The sequence below is a fragment of the Phyllobates terribilis genome, unplaced genomic scaffold, assembly GCF_046119375.1.
Source record: "Phyllobates terribilis strain yellow unplaced genomic scaffold, ASM4611937v1 Scaffold_25__1_contigs__length_18738178, whole genome shotgun sequence".
In the NCBI taxonomy this organism is placed as follows: Eukaryota; Metazoa; Chordata; class Amphibia; order Anura; family Dendrobatidae; genus Phyllobates; species Phyllobates terribilis.
In genome coordinates, this window is record NW_027362785.1 from 11,374,610 (window position 1) to 11,402,528 (window position 27,919).

Sequence of the window (27,919 nt, forward strand, 5' to 3'; positions counted from 1 at the left end):
TACTGTAGAATGTTACTGCTCCTGACCCTGATACTGTAGAATGTTACTGCTCCTGACCCTGATACTGTAGAAAGTTACTGCTCCTGATCCTGATACTGTAGAATGTTACTGCTCCTGATCCTGATACTGTAGAATGTTACTGCTCTTGATCCTAATACTGTAGAAAGTTACTGCTCCTGATCCTGATACTGTAGAATGTTACTGCTCCTGACCTGATACTGTAGAATGTTACTGCTCCTGACCTGATACTGTAGAATGTTACTGCTCCTGACCTGATACTGTAGAATGTTACTGCTCCTGACCCGATACTGTAGAATGTTACTGCTCCTGACCCTGATACTGTAGAATGTTACTGCTCCTGACCTGATACTGTAGAATGTTACTGCTCCTGACCTGACACTGTAGAATGTTACTGCTCCTGACCCTGATACTGTAGAATGTTACTGCTCCTGACCCTGATACTGTAGAATGTTACTGCTCCTCACCTGATACTGTAGAATGTTACTGCTCCTCACCTGATGCTGTAGAATGTTACTGCTCCTGACCCTGATACTGTAGAATGTTACTGCTCCTGACCTGATACTGTAGAATGTTACTGCTCCTGACCTGATACTGTAGAATGTTACTGCTCCTGACCCTGATACTGTAGAATGTTACTGCTCCTGACCTGATACTGTAGAATGTTACTGCTCCTCACCTGATACTGTAGAATGTTACTGCTCCTGACCCTGACACTGTAGAATGTTACTGATCCTGACCCTGACACTGTAGAATGTTACTGATCCTGACCCTGACACTGTAGAATGTTACTGATCCTGACCCTGATACTGTAGAATGTTACTGATCCTGACCCTGATACTGTAGAATGTTACTGATCCTGACCCTGATACTGTAGAATGTTACTGCTCCTGACCCTGATACTGTAGAATGTTACTGTTCCTGACCCTGATACTGTAGAATGTTACTGCTCCTGACCCTGATACTGTAGAATGTTACTGATCCTGACCCTGTAGAATGTTACTGATCCTGACCCTGATACTGTAGAATGTTACTGATCCTGACCTGATACTGTAGAATGTTACTGATCCTGACCTGATACTGTAGAATGTTACTGCTCCTGACCCTGATACTGTAGAATGTTACTGCTCCTGACCCTCATACTGTAGAATGTTACTGCTCCTGACCGTCATACTGTAGAAGGTTACTGCTCCTGACCCTCATATTGTAGAATGTTACTGCTCCTGACCCTGATACTGTAGAATGTTACTGCTCCTGACCCTGATACTGTAGAATGTTACTGCTCCTGACCCTGATACTGTAGAATGTTACTGCTCCTGACCCTGATACTGTAGAATGTTTCTGCTCCTGACCCTGATACTGTAGAATGTTACTGCTCCTGACCCTGAGACTGTAGAATGTTACTGCTCCTGACCCTGATACTGTAGAATGTTATTGCTCCTGACCCTGATACTGTAGAATGTTACTGCTCCTGACCTGATACTGTAGAATGTTACTGCTCCTGACCCCGATACTGTAGAATGTTACTGCTCCTGACCTGATACTGTAGAATGTTACTGCTCCTGACCCTGATACTGTAGAATGTTACTGCTCCTGACCTGATACTGTAGAATGTTACTGCTCCTGACCCTGATACTGTAGAATGTTACTGCTCCTGACCTGATACTGTAGAATGTTACTGCTCCTGACCCTGATACTGTAGAATGTTACTGCTCCTGACCTGATACTGTAGAATGTTACTGCTCCTGACCCTGATACTGTAGAATGTTACTGCTCCTGACCTGATACTGTAGAATGTTACTGCTCCTGACCCCGATACTGTAGAATGTTACTGCTCCTGACCCTGATACTGTAGAATGTTACTGCTCCTGACCCTGATACTGTAGAATGTTACTGCTCCTGACCCCGATACTGTAGAATGCTACTGCTCCTGACCCCGATACTGTAGAATGTTACTGCTCCTGACCCTGATACTGTAGAATGTTACTGCTCCTGACCTGATACTGTAGAATGTTACTGCTCCTGACCCTGATACTGTAGAATGTTACTGCTCCTGACCCTGATACTGTAGAATGTTACTGCTCCTGACCCTGATACTGTAGAATGTTACTGCTCCTGACCTGATGCTGTAGAATGTTACTGCTCCTGACCCCGATACTATAGAATGTTACTGCTCCTGACCTGATACTGTAGAATGTTACTGCTCCTGACCTGATACTGTAGAATGTTACTGCTCCTGACCCTGATACTGTAGAATGTTACTGCTCCTGACCCTGATACTGTAGAATGTTACTGCTCCTGACCCTGATACTGTAGAATGTTACTGCTCCTGACCCCGATACTGTAGAATGTTACTGCTCCTGACCCCGATACTGTAGAATGTTACTGCTCCTGACCCTGATACTGTAGAATGTTACTGCTCCTGACCCTGATACTGTAGAATGTTACTGCTCCTGATCTGATACTGTAGAATGTTACTGCTCCTGACCCTGATACTGTAGAATGTTACTGCTCCTGACCTTGATACCGTAGAATGTTACTGCTCCTGACCTGATACCGTAGAATGTTACTGCTCCTGACCCCGATACTGTAGAATGTTACTGCTCCTGACCCTGATACTGTAGAATGTTACTGCTCCTGACCTGATACTGTAGAATGTTACTGCTCCTGACCCTGATACTGTAGAATGTTACTGCTCCTGACCCTGATACTGTAGAATGTTACTGCTCCTGACCTGATACTGTAGAATGTTACTGCTCCTGACCCTGATACTGTAGAATGTTACTGCTCCTGACCCTGATACTGTAGAATGTTACTGCTCCTGACCCTGATACTGTAGAATGTTACTGCTCCTGACCCTGATACTGTAGAATGTTACTGCTCCTGACCCTGATACTGTAGAATGTTACTGCTCCTGACCCTGATACTGTAGAATGTTACTGCTCCTGACCCTGATACTGTAGAATGTTACTGCTCCTGACCTGATACTGTAGAATGTTACTGCTCCTGACCCTGACACTGTAGAATTTTACTGCTCCTGACCCTGATACTGTAGAATGTTACTGCTCCTGACCTGATACTGTAGAATGTTACTGCTCCTGAACTGAAACTGTAGAATGTTACTGCTCCTGACCCTGACACTGTAGAATGTTACTGCTCCTGATCCCGATACTGTAGAATGTTACTGCTCCTGACCCTGATACTGTAGAATGTTACTGCTCCTGACCCTGATACTGTAGAATGTTACTGCTCCTGACCCTGATACTGTAGAATGTTACTGCTCCTGACCCTGATACCGTAGAATGTTACTGCTCCTGACCTGATACCGTAGAATGTTACTGCTCCTGACCCCGATACTGTAGAATGTTACTGCTCCTGACCCTGATACTGTAGAATGTTACTGCTCCTGACCCTGACACTGTAGAATGTTACTGCTCCTGACCCCGATACTGTAGAATGTTACTGCTCCTGACCCTGATACTGTAGAATGTTACTGCCCCTGACCTGATACTGTAGAATGTTACTGCTCCTGACCCTGATACTGTAGAATGTTACTGCTCCTCACCTGATACTGTAGAATGTTACTGCTCCTGACCCTGATGCTGTAGAATGTTACTGCTCCTGACCCTGGTACTGTAGAATGTTACTGCTCCTGACCCTGATACTGTAGAATGTTACTGCTCCTGACCCTGACACTGTAGAATGTTACTGCTCCTGACCCTGATACTGTAGAATGTTACTGCTCCTGACCCTGATACTGTAGAATGTTACTGCTCCTGACCCTGATACTGTAGAATGTTACTGCTCCTGACCCTGATACCGTAGAATGTTACTGCTCCTGACCTGATACCGTAGAATGTTACTGCTCCTGACCCCGATACTGTAGAATGTTACTGCTCCTGACCCTGATACTGTAGAATGTTACTGCTCCTGACCCTGACACTGTAGAATGTTACTGCTCCTGACCCTGATACTGTAGAATGTTACTGCTCCTGACCCTGATACTGTAGAATGTCACTGCTCCTGACCCTGATACTGTAGAATCTTACTGCTCCTGACCCCGATACTGTAGAATGTTACTGCTCCTGACCCTGATACTGTAGAATGTTACTGCTCCTCACCTGATACTGTAGAATGTTACTGCTCCTGACCCTGATGCTGTAGAATGTTACTGCTCCTGACCCTGGTACTGTAGAATGTTACTGCTCCTGACCCTGATACTGTAGAATGTTACTGCTCCTGACCCTGACACTGTAGAATGTTACTGCTCCTGACCCTGACACTGTAGAATGTTACTGCTCCTGACCCTGATACTGTAGAATGTTACTGCTCCTGACCCTGATACTGTAGAATGTTACTGCTCCTGACCCTGATACTGTAGAATGTTACTGCTCCTGACCCTGATACTGTAGAATGTTACTGCTCCTGACCCTGATACTGTAGAATGTTACTGCTCCTGACCCTGATACTGTAGAATGTTACTGCTCCTGACCTGATACTGTAGAATGTTACTGCTCCTGACCCTGATACTGTAGAATGTTACTGCTCCTGACCCTGATACTGTAGAATGTTAATGCTCCTGACCCCGATACTGTAGAATGTTACTGCTCCTGACTCTCATACACAAGAGAAGTACATGGAACGCTGCAGACATACAGTACATGTGAACAGGAGTAGGGACCATACAACAGAAGATGCTTATGTAAGACTGTGGAACATAAATGGAGCAGGGAGCAGTACTGTGCATCCATATATACAGGGAGCAGTACTGTGCATCCATATATACAGGGAGCAGTACTGTGCATCCATATATACAGGGAGCAGTACTGTGCATCCATATATACAGGGAGCAGTACTGTGCATCCATATATACAGGGAGCAGTAATGTGCATCCATATATACAGGGAGTAGGGAGTGGTACTTTGCATCCATATATACAGGGAGCAGTACTGTGCATCCATATATACAGGGAGCAGGGAGCGGTACTGTGCATCCATATATACAGGGAGCAGTACTGTGCATCCATATATACAGGGAGCAGGGAGTGGTACTGTGCATCCATATATACAGGGAGCAGTACTGTGCATCCATATATACAGGGAGCAGTACTGTGCATCCATATATACAGGGAGCAGTACTGTGCATCCATATATACAGGGAGCAGTAATGTGCATCCATATATACAGGGAGCAGGGAGTGGTACTGTGCATCCATATATACAGGGAGCAGTACTGTGCATCCATATATACAGGGAGCGGTACTGTGCATCCATATATACAGGGAGCAGTACTGTGCATCCATATATACAGGGAGCAGGGAGTGGTACTGTGCATCCATATATACAGGGAGCAGTACTGTGCATCCATATATACAGGGAGCAGTACTGTGCATCCATATATACAGGGAGCAGTACTGTGCATCCATATATACAGGGAGCAGTACTGTGCATCCATATATACAGGGAGCAGGGAGCGGTACTGTGCATCCATATATACAGGGAGCAGTACTGTGCATCCATATATACAGGGAGCAGGGAGCGGTACTGTGCATCCATATATACAGGGAGCAGTACTGTGCATCCATATATACAGGGAGCAGTACTGTACATCCATATATACAGGGAGCAGTACTGTGCATCCATATATACAGGGAGCAGTACTGTGCATCCATATATACAGGGAGCAGGGAGTGGTACTGTGCATCCATATATACAGGGAGCAGTACTGTGCATCCATATATACAGGGAGCAGTACTGTGCATCCATATATACAGGGAGCAGGGAGTGGTACTGTGCATCCATATATACAGGGAGCAGTACTGTGCATCCATATATACAGGGAGCAGTACTGTGCATCCATATATACAGGGAGCAGTTTTGCATCCATATATACAGGGAGCAGTACTGTGCATCCATATATACAGGGAGCGGTACTGTGCATCCATATATACAGGGAGCAGGGAGTGGTACTGTGCATCCATATATACAGGGAGCAGTACTGTGCATCCATATATACAGGGAGCAGTACTGTGCATCCATATATACAGGGAGCAGTACTGTGCATCCATATATACAGGGAGCAGGGAGCGGTACTGTGCATCCATATATACAGGGAGCAGTACTGTGCATCCATATATACAGGGAGCAGGGAGCGGTACTGTGCATCCATATATACAGGGAGCAGTACTGTGCATCCATATATACAGGGAGCAGTACTGTGCATCCATATATACAGGGAGCAGTACTGTGCATCCATATATACAGGGAGCAGGGAGCGGTACTGTGCATCCATATATACAGGGAGCAGTACTGTGCATCCATATATACAGGGAGCAGTACTGTGCATCCATATATACAGGGAGCAGGGAGCGGTACTGTGCATCCATATATACAGGGAGCAGTACTGTGCATCCATATATACAGGGAGCAGTACTGTGCATCCATATATACAGGGAGCAGGGAGTGGTACTGTGCATCCATATATACAGGGAGCAGTACTGTGCATCCATATATACAGGGAGCAGTACTGTGCATCCATATATAAAGGGAGCAGTACTGTGCATCCATATATACAGGGAGCAGTACTGTGCATCCATATATACAGGGAGCAGTACTGTGCATCCATATATACAGGGAGCAGTACTGTGCATCCATATATACAGGGAGCAGTACTGTGCATCCATATATACAGGGAGCAGTACTGTGCATCCATATATACAGGGAGCAGTACTGTGCATCCATATATACAGGGAGCAGTACTGTGCATCCATATATACAGGGAGCAGTACTGTGCATCCATATATACAGGGAGCAGGGAGCGGTACTGTGCATCCATATATACAGGGAGCAGGGAGTGGTACTGTGCATCCATATATATAGGGAGCAGTACTGTGCATCCATATATACAGGGAGCAGTACTGTGCATCCATATATACAGGGAGCAGTACTGTGCATCCATATATACAGGGAGCAGTACTGTGCATCCATATATACAGGGAGCAGTACTGTGCATCCATATATACAGGGAGCAGTACTGTGCATCCATATATAAAGGGAGCAGTACTGTGCATCCATATATACAGGGAGCAGTACTGTGCATCCATATATACAGGGAGCAGTACTGTGCATCCATATATACAGGGAGCAGTACTGTGCATCCATATATAAAGGGAGCAGTACTGTGCATCCATATATACAGGGAGCAGTACTGTGCATCCATATATACAGGGAGCAGTACTGTGCATCCATATATACAGGGAGCAGTACTGTGCATCCATATATACAGGGAGCAGTACTGTGCATCCATATATACAGGGAGCAGTACTGTGCATCCATATATACAGGGAGCAGGGAGTGGTACTGTGCATCCATATATATAGGGAGCAGTACTGTGCATCCATATATACAGGGAGCAGTACTGTGCATCCATATATACAGGGAGCAGTACTGTGCATCCATATATACAGGGAGCGGTACTGTGCATCCATATATACAGGGAGCAGTATTGTGCATCCATATATACAGGTAGCAGTACTGTGCATCCATATATACAGGGAGGAGTACTGTGCATCCATATATACAGGGAGCAGGGAGCGGTACTGTGCATCCATATATACAGGGAGCAGTACTGTGCATCCATATATACAGGGAGCAGTACTGTGCATCCATATATACAGGGAGCAGGGAGTGGTACTGTGCATCCATATATACAGGGAGCAGTACTGTGCATCCATATATACAGGGAGCAGTACTGTGCATCCATATATACAGGGAGCAGTACTGTGCATCCATATATACAGGGAGCAGTACTGTGCATCCATATATACAGGGAGCAGGGAGTGGTACTGTGCATCCATATATACAGGGAGCAGTACTGTGCATCCATATATACAGGGAGCAGTGCTGTGCATCCATATATACAGGGAGCAGTACTGTGCATCCATATATACAGGGAGCAGGGAGTGGTACTGTGCATCCATATATACAGGGAGCAGTACTGTGCATCCATATATACAGGGAGCAGTACTGTGCATCCATATATACAGGGAGCGGTACTGTGCATCCATATATACAGGGAGCAGTACTGTGCATCCATATATACAGGGAGCAGTACTGTGCATCCATATATACAGGGAGCAGTACTGTGCATCCATATATACAGGGAGCAGTACTGTGCATCCATATATACAGGGAGCAGTACTGTGCATCCATATATACAGGGAGCAGTGCTGTGCATCCATATATACAGGGAGCAGTACTGTGCATCCATATATACAGGGAGCAGGGAGTGGTACTGTGCATCCATATATACAGGGAGCAGTACTGTGCATCCATATATACAGGGAGCAGTACTGTGCATCCATATATACAGGGAGCAGTACTGTGCATCCATATATACAGGGAGCGGTACTGTGCATCCATATATACAGGGAGCAGTGCTGTGCATACATATATACAGGGAGCAGTACTGTGCATCCATATATACAGGGAGCAGTACTGTGCATCCATATATACAGGGAGCAGTACTGTGCATCCATATATACAGGGAGCAGGGAGCGGTACTGTGCATCCATATATACAGGGAGCAGTACTGTGCATCCATATATACAGGGAGCAGTACTGTGCATCCATATATAAAGGGAGCAGTACTGTGCATCCATATATACAGGGAGCAGTACTGTGCATCCATATATACAGGGAGCAGTACTGTGCATCCATATATACAGGGAGCAGGGAGCGGTACTGTGCATCCATATATACAGGGAGCAGTATTGTGCATCCATATATACAGGGAGCAGTACTGTGCATCCATATATACAGGGAGCAGGGAGCGGTACTGTGCATCCATATATACAGGGAGCAGTACTGTGCATCCATATATACAGGGAGCAGTACTGTGCATCCATATATACAGGGAGCAGTACTGTGCATCCATATATACAGGGAGCAGTACTGTGCATCCATATATACAGGGAGCAGTACTGTGCATCCATATATACAGGGAGCAGTACTGTGCATCCATATATACAGGGAGCAGGGAGTGGTACTGTGCATCCATATATACAGGGAGCAGTACTGTGCATCCATATATACAGGGAGCAGTACTGTGCATCCATATATACAGGGAGCAGTACTGTGCATCCATATATACAGGGAGCAGTACTGTGCATCCATATATACAGGGAGCAGGGAGTGGTACTGTGCATCCATATATACAGGGAGCAGTACTGTGCATCCATATATACAGGGAGCAGTGCTGTGCATCCATATATACAGGGAGCAGTACTGTGCATCCATATATACAGGGAGCAGGGAGTGGTACTGTGCATCCATATATACAGGGAGCAGTACTGTGCATCCATATATACAGGGAGCAGTACTGTGCATCCATATATACAGGGAGCGGTACTGTGCATCCATATATACAGGGAGCAGTACTGTGCATCCATATATACAGGGAGCAGTACTGTGCATCCATATATACAGGGAGCAGTACTGTGCATCCATATATACAGGGAGCAGTACTGTGCATCCATATATACAGGGAGCAGTACTGTGCATCCATATATACAGGGAGCAGTGCTGTGCATCCATATATACAGGGAGCAGTACTGTGCATCCATATATACAGGGAGCAGGGAGTGGTACTGTGCATCCATATATACAGGGAGCAGTACTGTGCATCCATATATACAGGGAGCAGTACTGTGCATCCATATATACAGGGAGCAGTACTGTGCATCCATATATACAGGGAGCGGTACTGTGCATCCATATATACAGGGAGCAGTGCTGTGCATACATATATACAGGGAGCAGTACTGTGCATCCATATATACAGGGAGCAGTACTGTGCATCCATATATACAGGGAGCAGTACTGTGCATCCATATATACAGGGAGCAGGGAGCGGTACTGTGCATCCATATATACAGGGAGCAGTACTGTGCATCCATATATACAGGGAGCAGTACTGTGCATCCATATATAAAGGGAGCAGTACTGTGCATCCATATATACAGGGAGCAGTACTGTGCATCCATATATACAGGGAGCAGTACTGTGCATCCATATATACAGGGAGCAGGGAGCGGTACTGTGCATCCATATATACAGGGAGCAGTATTGTGCATCCATATATACAGGGAGCAGTACTGTGCATCCATATATACAGGGAGCAGGGAGCGGTACTGTGCATCCATATATACAGGGAGCAGTACTGTGCATCCATATATACAGGGAGCAGTACTGTGCATCCATATATACAGGGAGCAGTACTGTGCATCCATATATACAGGGAGCAGTACTGTGCATCCATATATACAGGGAGCAGTACTGTGCATCCATATATACAGGGAGCAGTACTGTGCATCCATATATACAGGGAGCAGTACTGTGCATCCATATATACAGGGAGCAGTGCTGTGCATCCATATATACAGGGAGCAGTACTGTGCATCCATATATACAGGGAGCAGTACTGTGCATCCATATATACAGGGAGCGGTACTGTGCATCCATATATACAGGGAGCAGTACTGTGCATCCATATATACAGGGAGCAGTATTGTGCATCCATATATACAGGGAGCAGTACTGTGCATCCATATATACAGGGAGCAGTACTGTGCATCCATATATACAGGGAGCAGTACTGTGCATCCATATATACAGGGAGCAGTACTGTGCATCCATATATACAGGGAGCAGTGCTGTGCATCCATATATACAGGGAGCAGGGAGCGGTACTGTGCATCCATATATACAGGGAGCAGTACTGTGCATCCATATATACAGGGAGCAGTACTGTGCATCCATATATACAGGGAGCAGTACTGTGCATCCATATATACAGGGAGCAGTACTGTGCATCCATATATACAGGGAGCAGTACTGTGCATCCATATATACAGGGAGCAGTACTGTGCATCCATATATACAGGGAGCAGTGCTGTGCATCCATATATACAGGGAGCAGGGAGCGGTACTGTGCATCCATATATACAGGGAGCAGTACTGTGCATCCATATATACAGGGAGCAGTACTGTGCATCCATATATACAGGGAGCAGTACTGTGCATCCATATATACAGGGAGCAGTACTGTGCATCCATATATACAGGGAGCAGTACTGTGCATCCATATATACAGGGAGCAGTACTGTGCATCCATATATACAGGGAGCAGTGCTGTGCATCCATATATACAGGGAGCAGTGCTGTGCATCCATATATACAGGGAGCAGTACTGTGCATCCATGTATACAGGGAGCAGTACTGTGCATCCATATATACAGGGAGCAGTGCTGTGCATCCATATATACAGGGAGCAGTACTGTGCATCCATGTATACAGGGAGCAGTACTGTGCATCCATATATACAGGGAGCAGTACTGTGCATCCATATATACAGGGAGCAGTACTGTGCATCCATATATACAGGGAGCAGTACTGTGCATCCATATATACAGGGAGCAGTACTGTGCATCCATATATACAGGGAGCAGTACTGTGCATCCATGTATACAGGGAGCAGTACTGTGCATCCATATATACAGGGAGCAGTACTGTGCATCCATATATACAGGGAGCAGTACTGTGCATCCATATATACAGGGAGCAGTACTGTGCATCCATATATACAGGGAGCAGTGCTGTGCATCCATATATACAGGGAGCAGTACTGTGCATCCATATATACAGGGAGCAGTACTGTGCATCCATATATACAGGGAGCAGTGCTGTGCATACATATATACAGGGAGCGGTACTGTGCATCCATATATACAGGGAGCAGTGCTGTGCATCCATATATACAGGGAGCAGTACTGTGCATCCATATATACAGGGAGCAGTGCTGTGCATACATATATACAGGGAGCGGTACTGTGCATCCATATATACAGGGAGCAGTACTGTGCATCCATATATACAGGGAGCAGGGAGCGGTACTGTGCATCCATATATACAGGGAGCAGTACTGTGCATCCATATATACAGGGAGCAGGGAGCGGTACTGTGCATCCATATATACAGGGAGCAGTACTGTGCATCCATATATACAGGGAGCAGTGCTGTGCATCCATATATACAGGGAGCAGTACTGTGCATCCATATATACAGGGAGCAGTACTGTGCATCCATATATACAGGGAGCAGTGCTGTGCATACATATATACAGGGAGCGGTACTGTGCATCCATATATACAGGGAGCAGTACTGTGCATCCATATATACAGGGAGCAGTACTGTGCATCCATATATACAGGGAGCAGTACTGTGCATCCATATATACAGGGAGCAGTACTGTGCATCCATATATACAGGGAGCAGTACTGTGCATCCATATATACAGGGAGCAGTACTGTGCATCCATATATACAGGGAGCAGTACTGTGCATCCATATATACAGGGAGCAGTACTGTGCATCCATATATACAGGGAGCAGTACTGTGCATCCATATATACAGGGAGCAGTACTGTGCATCCATATATACAGGGAGCAGTGCTGTGCATCCATATATACAGGGAGCAGTACTGTGCATCCATATATACAGGGAGCAGTACTGTGCATCCATATATACAGGGAGCGGTACTGTGCATCCATATATACAGGGAGCGGTACTGTGCATCCATATATACAGGGAGCAGTATTGTGCATCCATATATACAGGGAGCAGTACTGTGCATCCATATATACAGGGAGCAGTACTGTGCATCCATATATACAGGGAGCAGTACTGTGCATCCATATATACAGGGAGCAGTACTGTGCATCCATATATACAGGGAGCAGTGCTGTGCATCCATATATACAGGGAGCAGGGAGCGGTACTGTGCATCCATATATACAGGGAGCAGTACTGTGCATCCATATATACAGGGAGCAGTACTGTGCATCCATATATACAGGGAGCAGTACTGTGCATCCATATATACAGGGAGCAGTACTGTGCATCCATATATACAGGGAGCAGTACTGTGCATCCATATATACAGGGAGCAGTACTGTGCATCCATATATACAGGAAGCAGTGCTGTGCATCCATATATACAGGGAGCAGGGAGCGGTACTGTGCATCCATATATACAGGGAGCAGTACTGTGCATCCATATATACAGGGAGCAGTACTGTGCATCCATATATACAGGGAGCAGTACTGTGCATCCATATATACAGGGAGCAGTACTGTGCATCCATATATACAGGGAGCAGTACTGTGCATCCATATATACAGGGAGCAGTACTGTGCATCCATATATACAGGGAGCAGTGCTGTGCATCCATATATACAGGGAGCAGTGCTGTGCATCCATATATACAGGGAGCAGTACTGTGCATCCATGTATACAGGGAGCAGTACTGTGCATCCATATATACAGGGAGCAGTGCTGTGCATCCATATATACAGGGAGCAGTACTGTGCATCCATGTATACAGGGAGCAGTACTGTGCATCCATATATACAGGGAGCAGTACTGTGCATCCATATATACAGGGAGCAGTACTGTGCATCCATATATACAGGGAGCAGTACTGTGCATCCATATATACAGGGAGCAGTACTGTGCATCCATATATACAGGGAGCAGTACTGTGCATCCATGTATACAGGGAGCAGTACTGTGCATCCATATATACAGGGAGCAGTACTGTGCATCCATATATACAGGGAGCAGTACTGTGCATCCATATATACAGGGAGCAGTACTGTGCATCCATATATACAGGGAGCAGTGCTGTGCATCCATATATACAGGGAGCAGTACTGTGCATCCATATATACAGGGAGCAGTACTGTGCATCCATATATACAGGGAGCAGTGCTGTGCATACATATATACAGGGAGCGGTACTGTGCATCCATATATACAGGGAGCAGTGCTGTGCATCCATATATACAGGGAGCAGTACTGTGCATCCATATATACAGGGAGCAGTGCTGTGCATACATATATACAGGGAGCGGTACTGTGCATCCATATATACAGGGAGCAGTACTGTGCATCCATATATACAGGGAGCAGTACTGTGCATCCATATATACAGGGAGCAGTGCTGTGCATACATATATACAGGGAGCGGTACTGTGCATCCATATATACAGGGAGCAGTACTGTGCATCCATATATACAGGGAGCAGTACTGTGCATCCATATATACAGGGAGCAGTACTGTGCATCCATATATACAGGGAGCAGTACTGTGCATCCATATATACAGGGAGCAGTACTGTGCATCCATATATACAGGGAGCAGTACTGTGCATCCATGTATACAGGGAGCGGTACTGTGCATCTATAGACGTTATTACATAATGCTCCGGAAATGTTCCACTTTCAGCGTTTCTGATATGAAGGGTTAAGGACATTATGATTTCTGCTCTGGAGGCGCCTGTGAGGACAAGGTGTCTCCGCTCTGCGCTCGGACTTGTCGCTTTAGTGAATGGGTTGTTCCCTTAACGATTTCTGAATGGTCGAGCGGCGTCTGAATGAGCGGCGGCTGAATGAGCGGCGTCTGAATGAGCGGCGGCTGAATGAGCGGCGGCTGAATGAGCGGCGTCTGAATGGTGAATGAGCGGCGGCTGAATGGTGAATGAGCGGCGGCTGAATGAGCGGCGGCTGAATGGTGAATGAGCGGCGGCTGAATGAGCGGCGGCTGAATGAGCGGCGGCTGAATGGTGAATGAGCGGCGGCTGAATGAGCGGCGGCTGAATGAGCGGCGGCTGAATGGTGAATGAGCGGCGGCTGAATGAGCGGCGGCTGAATGGTGAATGAGCGGCGGCTGAATGGTGAATGAGCGGCGGCTGAATGAGCGGCGGCTGAATGGTGAATGAGCGGCGGCTGAATGAGCGGCGGCTGAATGGTGAATGAGCGGCGGCTGAATCAGCGGCGGCTGAATGGTGAATGAGCGGCGGCTGAATCAGCGGCGGCTGAATGGTGAATGAGCGGCGGCTGAATGAGCGGCGGCTGAATGAGCGGCGGCTGAATGGTGAATGAGCGGCGGCTGAATGAGCGGCGGCTGAATGAGCGGAGGCTGAATGGTGAATGAGCGGCGGCTGAATGAGCGGCGGCTGAATGAGCGGCGGCTGAATGGTGAATGAGCGGCGGCTGAATGAGCGGCGGCTGAATGAGCGGAGGCTGAATGGTGAATGAGCGGCGGCTGAATGGTGAATGAGCGGCGGCTGAATGGTGAATGAGCGGCGGCTGAATGAGCGGCGGCTGAATGAGCGGAGGCTGAATGGTGAATGAGCGGCGGCTGAATGAGCGGCGGCTGAATGAGCGGCGGCTGAATGGTGAATGAGCGGCGGCTGAATGAGCGGCGGCTGAATGGTGAATGAGCGGCGGCTGAATGAGCGGCGGCTGAATGAGCGGAGGCTGAATGGTGAATGAGCGGCGGCTGAATGGTGAATGAGCGGCGGCTGAATGAGCGGCGGCTGAATGAGCGGAGGCTGAATGGTGAATGAGCGGCGGCTGAATGAGCGGCGGCTGAATGAGCGGAGGCTGAATGGTGAATGAGCGGCGGCTGAATGAGCGGCGGCTGAATGAGCGGCGGCTGAATGGTGAATGAGCGGCGGCTGAATGAGCGGCGGCTGAATGAGCGGCGGCTGAATGGTGAATGAGCGGCGGCTGAATGAGCATCGGCTCCCACTCCGTTCCCATTCACAGGCAGAGCCGTAGAGACCCCTGTACTGAGAGACCCCCCCCCCACCGCGAGACGCAACGCCCCCAAACATCAGGACAAGCAATATGTGGCTGTATAACCGCCGGTTAACCCTTCCATCACCGGACACGACAAGCGGCGACATCCTACAGGAGAGCTTATATGGAGAGCACAGACGGCAGGTGCAGCAGTGTGAACTGCGCTGTACACGTCTGATAGGAAACCGCACAAAGGGAGGAGGAAAGGTTCGGGCAGCACTGCCCAGGGGGCTGACCACCTCACACACGTCCAGGCGGGCTGTCAGCAGTGGAAGATGACGAGCCGGGGCTGTAGTATAAGAGGAGGTCTGAACATTGGGGAGTATCTGGGGGGTTCTGGGTGGGGGGGTGTGATATTTCTATATATATTTCGCTCTTCCTTCCGCCATTCTCGTGTATAATGAGATTGGTGCAGATTCTGGTACAATGTGTCGGTGTCTGTTATATTACACTGTGCAGTATGTGTAGAGCTGGCAGAGCGCCATCCTGTGGCCAGGAGCCACAATAACTCAGAATACATCATTGTAACTACAAGCAGAGGATACAATGTAACAACGCAGCGGGTACAACCTGTGCCCCACACTGTACAGGAAAGGGTTAACATCGAAGCTCCAGAGTGCCCACAAAGAAGGAGCTGAGAGGGTTAATCGTTACTGTCCCGGCACTGAAAGGGTTTATTGGCATATTACAAGATGCAAGGCGCGGGGGGGGGGGGGGGGGGGGTTCACTTGGAAAAGGGAGATCCCAATATTGTCCCAGCTCCCCAGTAATGGATTATGGTGATTGCTAAGCTCCCCCTTGATGGCCACATGATGCCCTAGCTCCAATGTGATGGCCCAACTGCCCCATGATAGCCCAGCTCCAATGTGATGGCTCAGCTCCAATATGATGGCCCCATGATAGCCCAGCTCCAATGTGATGCCCCAGCTCTCGTGTGATGCCCCGTCATGGTCCCTGATGGATACATAATGACCCAGCTCCAATGAGATGACCCATGATGGCCCAGCACCCTGTGGATGGCCTAGCTCCAATGTGATGGCCCAGCTCCAATATGATGGCCCCATGATGGCCCAGCTCCAATGTGATGGCACCATGATGGCCCAACTCCCCATGATGGCCCAACTCCCCCATGATGGCCCCATGATAGCCCAGCTCCAATGTGATGCCCCAGCTCTCGTGTGATGCCCCATCATGGTCCCTGATGGATACATAATGACCCAGCTCCAATGAGATGACCCATGATGGCCCAGCACCCTGTGATGACCTAGCTCCAATGTGATGGCCCAGCTCCAATATGATGGCCCCATGATGGCCCAGCTCCAATGTGATGGCACCATGATGGCCCAACTCCCCATGATGGCCCAACTCCCCCATGATGGCCCCATGATAGCCCAGCTCCAATGTGATGACCCAGCTTTCCTGTGATGCCCCACCGTGGTCCACCTCCCTCCATGATAGCAACATGATGGCCCAGCTCCAATGTGATGCCCAATGGTGGACCAACTCCCCCGTGATGGCACAAGCTCACCCTGTGATAGCCCCATGATGGCCCAGCTCCCCTGTGATGCAGCACCTCTCCTGTGATGCCGTCATGGTCCAGATTCCCCCGTGATGGCCCCATGATGGCCAAGCTGCAATATGATGGCCCTATGTTGGCCCAGCTCCAATGTGATGGACCCATGATGGCCAAGCTCCAATGTCATGGACTCATGATCGCCCAGCTCCAATGTGATGGCCCCATGATAGCCCAGCTCCAATGTGATGCCCCAGCTTTCCTGTGATGCCCCATCGTGGTCCATCTCCCCCCGTGATAGCCACATGATGGCCCAGCTCCAATGTGATGATGATGGCCCAACTCCGCTGTGATGGCACCATGTTGGCCTAGCCCCCCCCCCCCCCCGTGATAGCCCTATGATGGCCCAGCTCCCCTGTGATGCCCCAGCTGTCCTGTGATGCCCTATCATGGTCCAGCTGCCACGTGATGGTCCCATGATAGCCCAGCTCCAATGTGATGCCCCAGGTTTCCTGTGATGCCCTGCCGTGGTCTAGCTCCCCCCTTGATAGCCACATGATGGTCCAGCTCCCCCGTGATGGCACCATGTTGGCCTAGCTCCCCCCGTGATGGCCCCATGATGGCCCAGCTACCCTGTCATGCCCTGTCATGGTACAGCTGCCACGCTATGGCCCCATGATGGCCAAGCTCCAATGTGATGCCCCATGAAGGTCCAACTCTCTTGTGATGCCCCGTGATGGTCCAGCTCCCCCCATGATGGCCCCATGATGGCCCAGCTCCCCTGTGATGGCCCTATGATGGTCCAGTTCCCCTCATGATGGCCCAGCACCAATGTAATGATGCAAGCCTCCTGTGATGACTTCATGATGGTCCAACTCCCCCTGTAATGACTCCATGATGGCCCAGCTCCAATGTGATAACTCATGATGGCCCAACTCCACTGTGATGACCCTTTGATGGCCTCATGATGGTCCAGCTCCCCCTGAGATGGTCCAGCTCTCCAGTGATGGCTCCATGATGGCCCATCTCCCCTGTGATGACCCAGCTCTAATCTGATGGCCCCATGATGGTCTAGCTCCCCTTGTGATTGCTCCATGATGACCTAGCTCTGCTGTGATGGCTCCATGCTGGCCCAGCTTCCTTGTGATGGCCTCATGATGGCTCAACTCCCCCGTGTTGGCCCCACGATGGCCCAGTTCTCCTGTCATGGCCCCATCTCCCATGTGATGGCCATATGATGGTCCAGTTCCAATTTGATGGCCTTATGTTTGCCCAGCTCCCCTGTGATGGCCCCGTGATGGCACAGCTCTAATGTGATGGCTGAATGATGGCCCAACTCCCCCATGATGGACCAACTCTCCTATGAAGGCATCATAATAGGCCCAACTCCCCTGTGATGGCCCTGTGATGGCCCTGCTCCAATGTGATGGCCCAACTCCCCCATGATGGCACCATGATTGGCCAGCTCTCCTGTGATGGCTCCATGATGGCCCATCTCCCCTCGGATGACGCAGCTCTCATTTGATGGCCCCATGATGGTCTAGCTCCCCTTGTGATGGCCCCATGATGGCCCAGCTCTCCTGTGATGGCTCCATGATGGCCCAACTTCTCTGTGATGGCCTCATGATGGCCCAACTACTCCATGTTGGCCCAGCGATGGCCCAGTTCCCCTGTGATGGCCCCACAATGACCCCAACTCCCCTGTGATGGCCCCGTGATGGCCTTGCTCCAATGTGATGGCTCCATGATGGGCCCAACTCCCCTGTGATGGCCCCATGATGGCTCAGCTCCAATGTGATGGTCCAATGTTGGCCCAGCTCCAATGTGATAGCCTAATGAAGGCCCAACTCCCCCGTATGGCTCCATGATGGCCCATCTTCCCTGTGATGGCCCAGCTCTCCTTTCACGGCCCCAAGATGGTCTAGATCCCCCAGTAATGGCCCAGCTCTCCTGAGATGGCTCCATGATGGCCCAGCTCCCCTGTGATTGCCACGATGGCCCAGCTCCCCTGTGATTGCCACATGATGGCAGCTCCCAAGTGATGGCCACATGATGGCCCATCTCCCCTGTGATGACATAGCTCTCCTTTGATGGCCCCATGATGATCTAGCACCTCATGTGACGGCCCCATAACGGCCCAGCTCCCCTGTGATAGCCTCACGATGGCCCAACCCCCCCGTGTTGGCCCCGCGATGGCCCAGTTTCCCTGTGATGGCCTGATAATGGCGCCAACTCCCATGTGATGGCCCCATGATGGTCCAGTTCCAATGTGATAGCCCTATGTTGGCCCAGCTCCACTGTCATGGCCCCATGTTGACCCAGCTCCCCTGTGATGGCCCCATGAAGGCCCAGCTCCCCTGTGATGGCCCCATGAAGGCCCAGCTCCACTGTGATGGCCCCATGTTGGCCCAGTTCCCCTGTGATGGCCCCATGATGGCACAGCTCCAATGTGATGGCTGAATGATGGCCCAACTCCCCCATGATTGCCCCATGATGGCCCAACTCTCTTGTGAAGGCCTCATAATAGGCCCAACTCCCCTGTGATGGCTTCGTGATGGCCCTGCTCCAATGTGATGACTCCATGATGGGCCCAACTCCCCTGTGATGGCCCCCTGATGGCCCAGCTCCAATGTGATGGTCCTACGTTGGCACAGCACCAATGTGCTGGCCCTATGATGGCCCAGCTCCAATGTGAGACCCAATGATGGTCCAACTCCCCATGTCGGCCCCACGATGGTCCAGTTCCCCTATAATGGCCCCATGATGGCCCAGCTCCCCTGTGATGGCTCTATGATGGCCCAGCTCTCCTGTGATTGATCCATGATGGTCCAACTCTCCTGTGATTGCTCCATGATGGTCCAACTCTCCTCTGATGCCCCTGTGATGGCCCAACTCCCCTTTGATGGCCCCATGATGGCCCAGCTCCCCAGTGATGGCTCTATGATGGCCCAGCTCCCCTGTGATGGCTCTATGATGATCCATCTCTCCTGTGATTGCTCCATGATGGTCCAACTCTCCTGTGATGGCCCAACTCCCCTTTGATGGCCCCATGATGGTCCAGCTCCAGTGTGATGGCCGAGCTCTAATGTGATGGCTCTATGATGGCCCAGCTCCAATGTGATGGCCCAACTCTCCTGTGATGGCCCCATGATGGTGCAACTCCAATGTGATGGCCCCAAGATAGCCCAGCTCCCCCGTTGTGCCCCTATTATGTCCCAGCTCCAATATGATATCCTGGAACGCCCCAGCTTCTTTGAGATAGCCCAATAACAGCCCAGCTCCCCTGTAATAACACCCATAATGTTCCCGCTCTGAAATCTCCTAGGAGACCCCCCACCTTATACTACATGTGGGTGTATCACATAAACACAACACAAGCTGAGAAAATTCACCAATCCTGGCAGTGAAGGGGTTACTGTGGAGGAATGCATCCAGCATGGAAGGGGTTACTAGAGGGGTCTGGACTCCTTCCAGGTGGGAAGAGCTTACTTTTGGAGGAATACATTCCCTGCAGCAGTGATGTAGTTAACGGGTCTAGTCAGCAGGACACATCAATGAAGGGGTTACTACAGTCAAGGGTTAACAGCCCAGGAATGCCCTCCCCTGCCCCCCCGCCCCCCATTATTAACCCTTCATATGGCACCTACCTCCTCTACAGTGAGAGGCATACAGATCCTGTACTCCTTCAGCAGCATGGTCAGACTGGGGGAGGCCAGAGACAGGGCTGGAGAGAGTGGGCTTCACAGACTCCCCAGGAAGATGCGCTGCACCACAAAGCCTCAGGCTGGAAGCATCCTCCTCCCGCATACAGATCCACGCGTGGAAATGATGATCACTGCTCTGCAGCCATCAAAGAGCTCCTGTCCTGCAGCCCCCCCCCGACCTCAGCTCCTGCCTTGCAGCCCCCTGACCTCAGCTCCAGCCCTGCAGCCCCCCGACCTCAGCTCCTGCCCTGCAGCCCCCAACCTCAGCTCCTGCCCTGCAGCCCCCCGACCTCAGCTCCTGCCCTGCAGCCCCCTGACCTCAGCTCCAGCCCCCAACCTCAGCTCCTGCCCTGCAGCCCCCCGACCTCAGCTCCTGCCCTGCAGCCCCCTGACCTCAGCTCCTGCCCTGCAGCCCCCAACCTCAGCTCCTGCCCTGCAGCCCCCTGACCTCAGCTCCTGCCCTGCAGCCCCCCGACCTCAGCTCCTGCCCTGCAGCCCCCTGACCTCAGCTCCTGCCCTGCAGCCCCCCGACCTCAGCTCCTGCCCTGCAGCCCTCCAACCTCAGTTCCTGCCCTGCAGCCCCCCAACCTCAGTTCCTGCCCTGCAGCCCCCCAACCTCAACTTCCACCACACTTATCTCAGGTCCCAGTCCTGCAGCCCCCCGACCTCAGCTCCTGCCCTGCAGCCTCTTGATCGTAGCTTCTAGCCCTGCAGCCCCCCGATCTCCGCTCCCTGCAGCCCCCGATGTCAGCTCCCAGCCCTGCAGCCCCCTGATCTCCGCTCCCTGCAGCCCCCTGATGTCCGCTCCCTGCAGCCCCCCGATCTCCGCTCCCTGCAGCCCCCCGATCTCCGCAGCCCCCCGATCTCCGCTGCCTGCAGCCCCCCGATCTCCGCTCCTTGCAGCCCCTCGATGTCAGCTCCCAGCCCTGCAGCCCCCCGATCTCCGCTCCCTGCAGCACGAGCCGTGGCCCCAGCAGCAGATGATGCAGCCTGCGCTCAGTTCCTACATGAGTGTAGTGACATCAGCAGAGGAAGGATGCACAGCGCAGACCAATGGGAGATCCTCACACAGCAGCCGGGTGTGGGGGCTGCAGCCTGGAGGGAGGGGGCGCTCATCTGCTGCTGCTGCCGGGGGTCAGCTGGTGTCAGAGCTGCAGAGCAGGAAAGGGGGAGCAGGTATCCGGCAGCTGCAGCCCTACACCTAGCCCTGAGCACCAAGGACCCCCAGTATTACACTGCACCCCCCTGTGTATTACCCTGCACCCCCTGTGTATTACACTGCACCACCCTGTGTATTACACTGCACCCTCTGTGTATTACACTGCACCCCCCTGTGTATTACCCTGCACCCCCTGTGTATTACACTGCACCCCCTGTGTATTACACTGCACCACCCTGTGTATTACACTGCATCCCCCTGTGTATTACACTGCATCCCCCTGTGTATTATACTGCACCCCCTGTGTATTACACTGCACCACCCTGTGTATTACACTGCACCCTCTGTGTATTACACTGCACCACCCTGTGTATTACACTGCACCCCCCTGTGTACTACACTGCACCCCCCTGTGTACTACACTGCACCCCCTGTGTATTATACTGCACCCCCTGTGTATTACACTGCACCCCCTGTGTATTACACTGCATCCCCCTGTGTATTACACTGCACCCCCCTGTGTATTATACTGCACCCCCTGTGTATTACACTGCACCACCCTGTGTATTACACTGCACCCTCTGTGTATTACACTGCACCACCCTGTGTATTACACTGCACCCCCCTGTGTACTACACTGCACCCCCCTGTGTACTACACTGCACCCCCTGTGTATTATACTGCACCCCCTGTGTATTACACTGCACCCCCTGTGTATTACACTGCATCCCCCTGTGTATTACACTGCACCCCCCTGTGTATTATACTGCACCCCCTGTGTATTACACTGCACCACCCTGTGTATTACACTGCACCCTCTGTGTATTACACTGCACCACCCTGTGTATTACACTGCACCCCCCTGTGTACTACACTGCACCCCCCTGTGTACTACACTGCACCCCCTGTGTATTATACTGCACCCCCTGTGTATTACACTGCACCCCCTGTGTATTACACTGCATCCCCCTGTGTATTACACTGCATCCCCCTGTGTATTACACTGCACCCCCTGTGTATTACACTGCACCCCCCGTGTATTACACTGCACCCCCTGTGTATTACACTGCACCCCCGTGTATTACACTGCACCCCCTGTGTATTACACTGCACCCCCTGTGTATTACACTGCACCCCCCTGTGTATTATACTGCACCCCCTGTGTATTACACTGCATCCCCCTGTGTATTACACTGCATCCCCCTGTGTATTACACTGCACCCCCTGTGTATTACACTGCACCCCCCGTGTATTACACTGCACCCCCTGTGTATTACACTGCACCCCCTGTGTATTACACTGCACCCCCCGTGTATTACACTGCACCCCCCTGTGTATTATACTGCACCTCCCTGTGTATTGCACTGCACCCCGTGTGTATTACACTGCATCCCCCTGTGTAATACACTGCACCCCCCGTGTATTACACTGCACCCCCCCTGTGTATTACACTGCACCCCCTGTGTATTACACTGCACCCCCTGTGTATTACACTGCACCCCCCTGTGTATTATACTGCACCTCCCTGTGTATTACACTGCACCCCCTGTGTATTACACTGCATCCCCCTGTGTAATACACTGCACCCCCCGTGTATTACACTGCACCCCCCTGTGTATTACACTGCACCCCCTGTGTATTACACTGCATCCCCCTGTGTATTACACTGCACCCCCTGTGTATTACACTGCACCCCTGTGTATTACACTGCATCCCCCTGTGTATTACACTGCACCCCCTGTGTATTACACTGCACCCCTGTGTATTACACTGCACCCCCCTGTGTATTACACTGCACCCACCCTGTGTATTACACTGCACCCACCCTGTGTACTACACTGCACCCCCCCTGTGTATTACACTGCACCCTCCTGTGTATTACACTGCATCCCCCTGTGTATTACACTGCACCCCCTGTGTATTACACTGCATCCCCCTGTGTATTACACTGCACACCCCTGTGTATTACACTGCACCCTCCCTGTGTATTATACTTCACCCCCTGTGTATTACACTGCACCCCCCTGTGTATTACACTGCACCCCCTGTGTATTACACTGCACCCCCGTGTATTACACTGCACCCTCCCTGTGTATTACACTGCACCCTCCCTGTGTATTACACTGCACGCCCCTGTGTATTACACTACACCCCCCTGTGTATTACACTGCACCCCCTGTGTATTACACTGCACCCTCCCTGTGTATTACACTGCACCCTCCCTGTGTATTACACTGCACCCCCCGTGTATTACACTGCACCCCCCGTGTATTACACTGCATCCCCCTGTGTATTACACTGCACCCCCCCTGTGTATTACACTGCACCCCCCTGTGTATTACACTGCACCCCCTGTGTATTACACTGCACCCCCCTGTGAATTACACTGCACCCCCCTGTGTATTACACTGCACTCCCCTGTGTATTACACTGTACCCACCCTGTGTATTACACTGCACCCCCCTGTGTATTACACTGCTCCCCCTGTGTATTACACTGCACCCCCCTGTGTATTACACTGCACCCCCTGTGTATTAAACTGCACCCCCCTGTGTATTACACTGCACCCCCTGTGTATTACACTGCATTCCCTGTGTATTACACTGCACCCCCTGTGTATTACACTGCTCCCCCTGTGTATTACACTGTACCCCCCTGTGTATTACACTGCACCCCCTGTGTATTACACTGCACCCCCCTGTGTATTACACTGCACCCCCTGTGTATCACACTGCACCCCCCAGTGTATTACACTGCACCCCATGTGTATTACACTGCACCCCCCAGTGTATTACACTGCACCCCATGTGTATTACACTGCACCCACCCTGTGTATTACACTGCACCCCCTGTGTATTACACTGCACCCCCTGTGTATTACACTGCACCCTCCGTGTGTATTACACTGCACCCCCCTGTGTATTACACTGCACCCCCCCTGTGTATTACACTGCATCCCCCTGTGTATTACACTGCATCCCCCTGTGTATTACACTGCACCCCCCGTGTATTACACTGCACCCCTGTGCATTATACTGCTTCCCCCTGTGTATTACACTGCACCCCCTGTGTATTACACTGCATCCCCCTGTGTATTACACTGCATCCCCTGTGTATTACCCTGCACCCCCCTGTGTATTATACGGCACCCCTTGTGTATTAGACTGTTCCTCCCGTGTATTACACTGCACCCCCCTGTGTATTACACTGCACTCCCCTGTGTATTACACTGTACCCACCCTGTGTATTACACTGCACCCCCCTGTGTATTACACTGCTCCCCCTGTGTATTACACTGCACCCCCCTGTGTATTACACTGCACCCCCTGTGTATTAAACTGCACCCCCCTGTGTATTACACTGCACCCCCTGTGTATTACACTGCATTCCCTGTGTATTACACTGCACCCCCTGTGTATTACACTGCTCCCCCTGTGTATTACACTGTACCCCCCTGTGTATTACACTGCACCCCCTGTGTATTACACTGCACCCCCGTGTGTATTACACTGCACCCCCTGTGTATCACACTGCACCCCCCAGTGTATTACACTGCACCCCATGTGTATTACACTGCACCCCCCAGTGTATTACACTGCACCCCATGTGTATTACACTGCACCCACCCTGTGTATTACACTGCACCCCCTGTGTATTACACTGCACCCCCTGTGTATTACACTGCACCCTCCGTGTGTATTACACTGCACCCCCCTGTGTATTACACTGCACCCCCCCTGTGTATTACACTGCATCCCCCTGTGTATTACACTGCACCCCCCGTGTATTACACTGCACCCCTGTGCATTATACTGCTTCCCCCTGTGTATTACACTGCACCCCCTGTGTATTACACTGCATCCCCCTGTGTATTACACTGCATCCCCTGTGTATTACCCTGCACCCCCCTGTGTATTATACGGCACCCCCTGTGTATTAGACTGTTCCTCCCGTGTATTACACTGCACCCCCCTGTGTATTACACTGCACCCCATGTGTATTACACTGCACCCACCCTGTGTATTACACTGCACCCCCTGTGTATTACACTGCACCCTCCGTGTGTATTACACTGCACCCCCCTGTGTATTACACTGCACCCCCCCTGTGTATTACACTGCATCCCCCTGTGTATTACACTGCATCCCCCTGTGTATTACACTGCACCCACCCTGTGTATTACACTGCACCCCCTCTGTATTACACTGCACCCCCTGTGTATTACACTGCACCCTCCGTGTGTATTACACTGCACCCCCCTGTGTATTACACTGCACCCCCCCTGTGTATTACACTGCACCCCCTGTGTATTACACTGCACCCCCTGTGTATTACACTGCACCCCCCGTGTATTACACTGCACCCCTGTGCATTATACTGCTTCCCCCTGTGTATTACACTGCATCCCCTGTGTATTACACTGCACCCCCTGTGCATTAAACTGCTTCCCCCTGTGTATTACACTGCACCCCCTGTGTATTACACTGCACCCCCCTGTGTATTACACTGCACCCCCCCTGTGTATTACACTGCACCCCCTGAGTATTACACTGCACCCCCCCTGTGTATTACACTGCAACCCCCCCCCTGTGTATTACACTGCACCCTACCTGTGTATTACACTGCACACCCTGTGTATTACACTGTACCCCGTGTGTATTACACTGCATCCCCCTGTGTATTACACTGCACCCCTTGTGTATTACACTGCATCCCCCTGTGTATTACACTGCACCCCCCTGTGTATTACACTGCACCCAACTGTGTATTACAGTGCACCCCCTGTGTATTACACTGCACCCTCCCTGTGTAATACACTGCATCCCCCTGTGTATTACACTGCACCCCCGTGTATTACACTGCACCCCCCTGTGTATTATACTGCACCCCCCCTGTGTATTACACTGCACCCCCCTGTGTATTACACTGCACCTCCTATGTATTACACTGCACGCCCCTGTGTATTATACTGCACTCCCGTGTATTACACTGCACCCCCTGTGTATTACACTGCACCACCCTGTGTATTACACTGCACCCCCCCGTGTATTACACTGCACCTCCTATCTATTACACTGCACCCCCCTGTGTATTACACTGCATCCCCCTGTGTATTACCCTGCACCCCCCTGTGTATTACACTGCACCCCCCTGTGTATTACCCTGCACCCTCTGTGTATTACACTGCATCCCCTGTGTATTACACTGCATCCTCCTGTGTATTACACTTCACCCCCCTGTGTATTACACTGCATCCCCCCTGTGTATTACACTGCACCCCTTGTGTATTACACTGCACCCCCTGTGTATTACACTGCGTCCCCCTGTGTATTACACTGCACACCCCTGTGTATTACACTGCACCCTCCCTGTGTACTACACTGCACCCCTCTGTGTATTACACTGCACCCACCCTGTGTACTACACTGCACCCCCTGTATATTACACTGCTCCCCCCTGTGTATTACACTGCACCCCCCTGTGTATTACACTGCACCCACCCTGTGTATTACACTGCATCCCCCTGTGTACTACACTGCATCCCCCTGTGTACTACACTGCATCCCCCTGTGTATTACACTGCACCCTCCGTGTGTATTACACTGCATCCCCCTGTGTATTACACTGCACCCCCTGTGTATTACACTGCACCCCCCTGTGTATTACACTGCACCCCCCTATGTATTACACTGCAACCCCCCTGTGTATTACACTGCACCCCCCTCTGTATTACACTGCACCCAACTGTATATTACACTGCACCCCCTGTGTACTACACTGCACTCCCTTGTATTACACTGCATCCCCCTGTGTATTACACTGC

At 50.7% G+C, this 27,919-nt stretch overlaps 1 protein-coding gene across 1 annotated transcript in view; it reads right to left on the reverse strand.

Annotated features, from left to right (window-relative positions):
- PITPNC1 (phosphatidylinositol transfer protein cytoplasmic 1) overlaps positions 1–22,037 on the reverse strand; it is a 283,058-nt gene extending 261,021 nt beyond the window's left edge. Inside the window, exon 1 of the mRNA XM_073660333.1 lies at positions 20,880–22,037. Coding sequence (XP_073516434.1) covers positions 20,880–20,927 — 48 coding nt within the window. The 5' untranslated portion in view covers positions 20,928–22,037. The remainder of the gene's footprint in view (positions 1–20,879) is intronic.
- Positions 22,038–27,919: the final 5,882 nt, after the last annotated feature.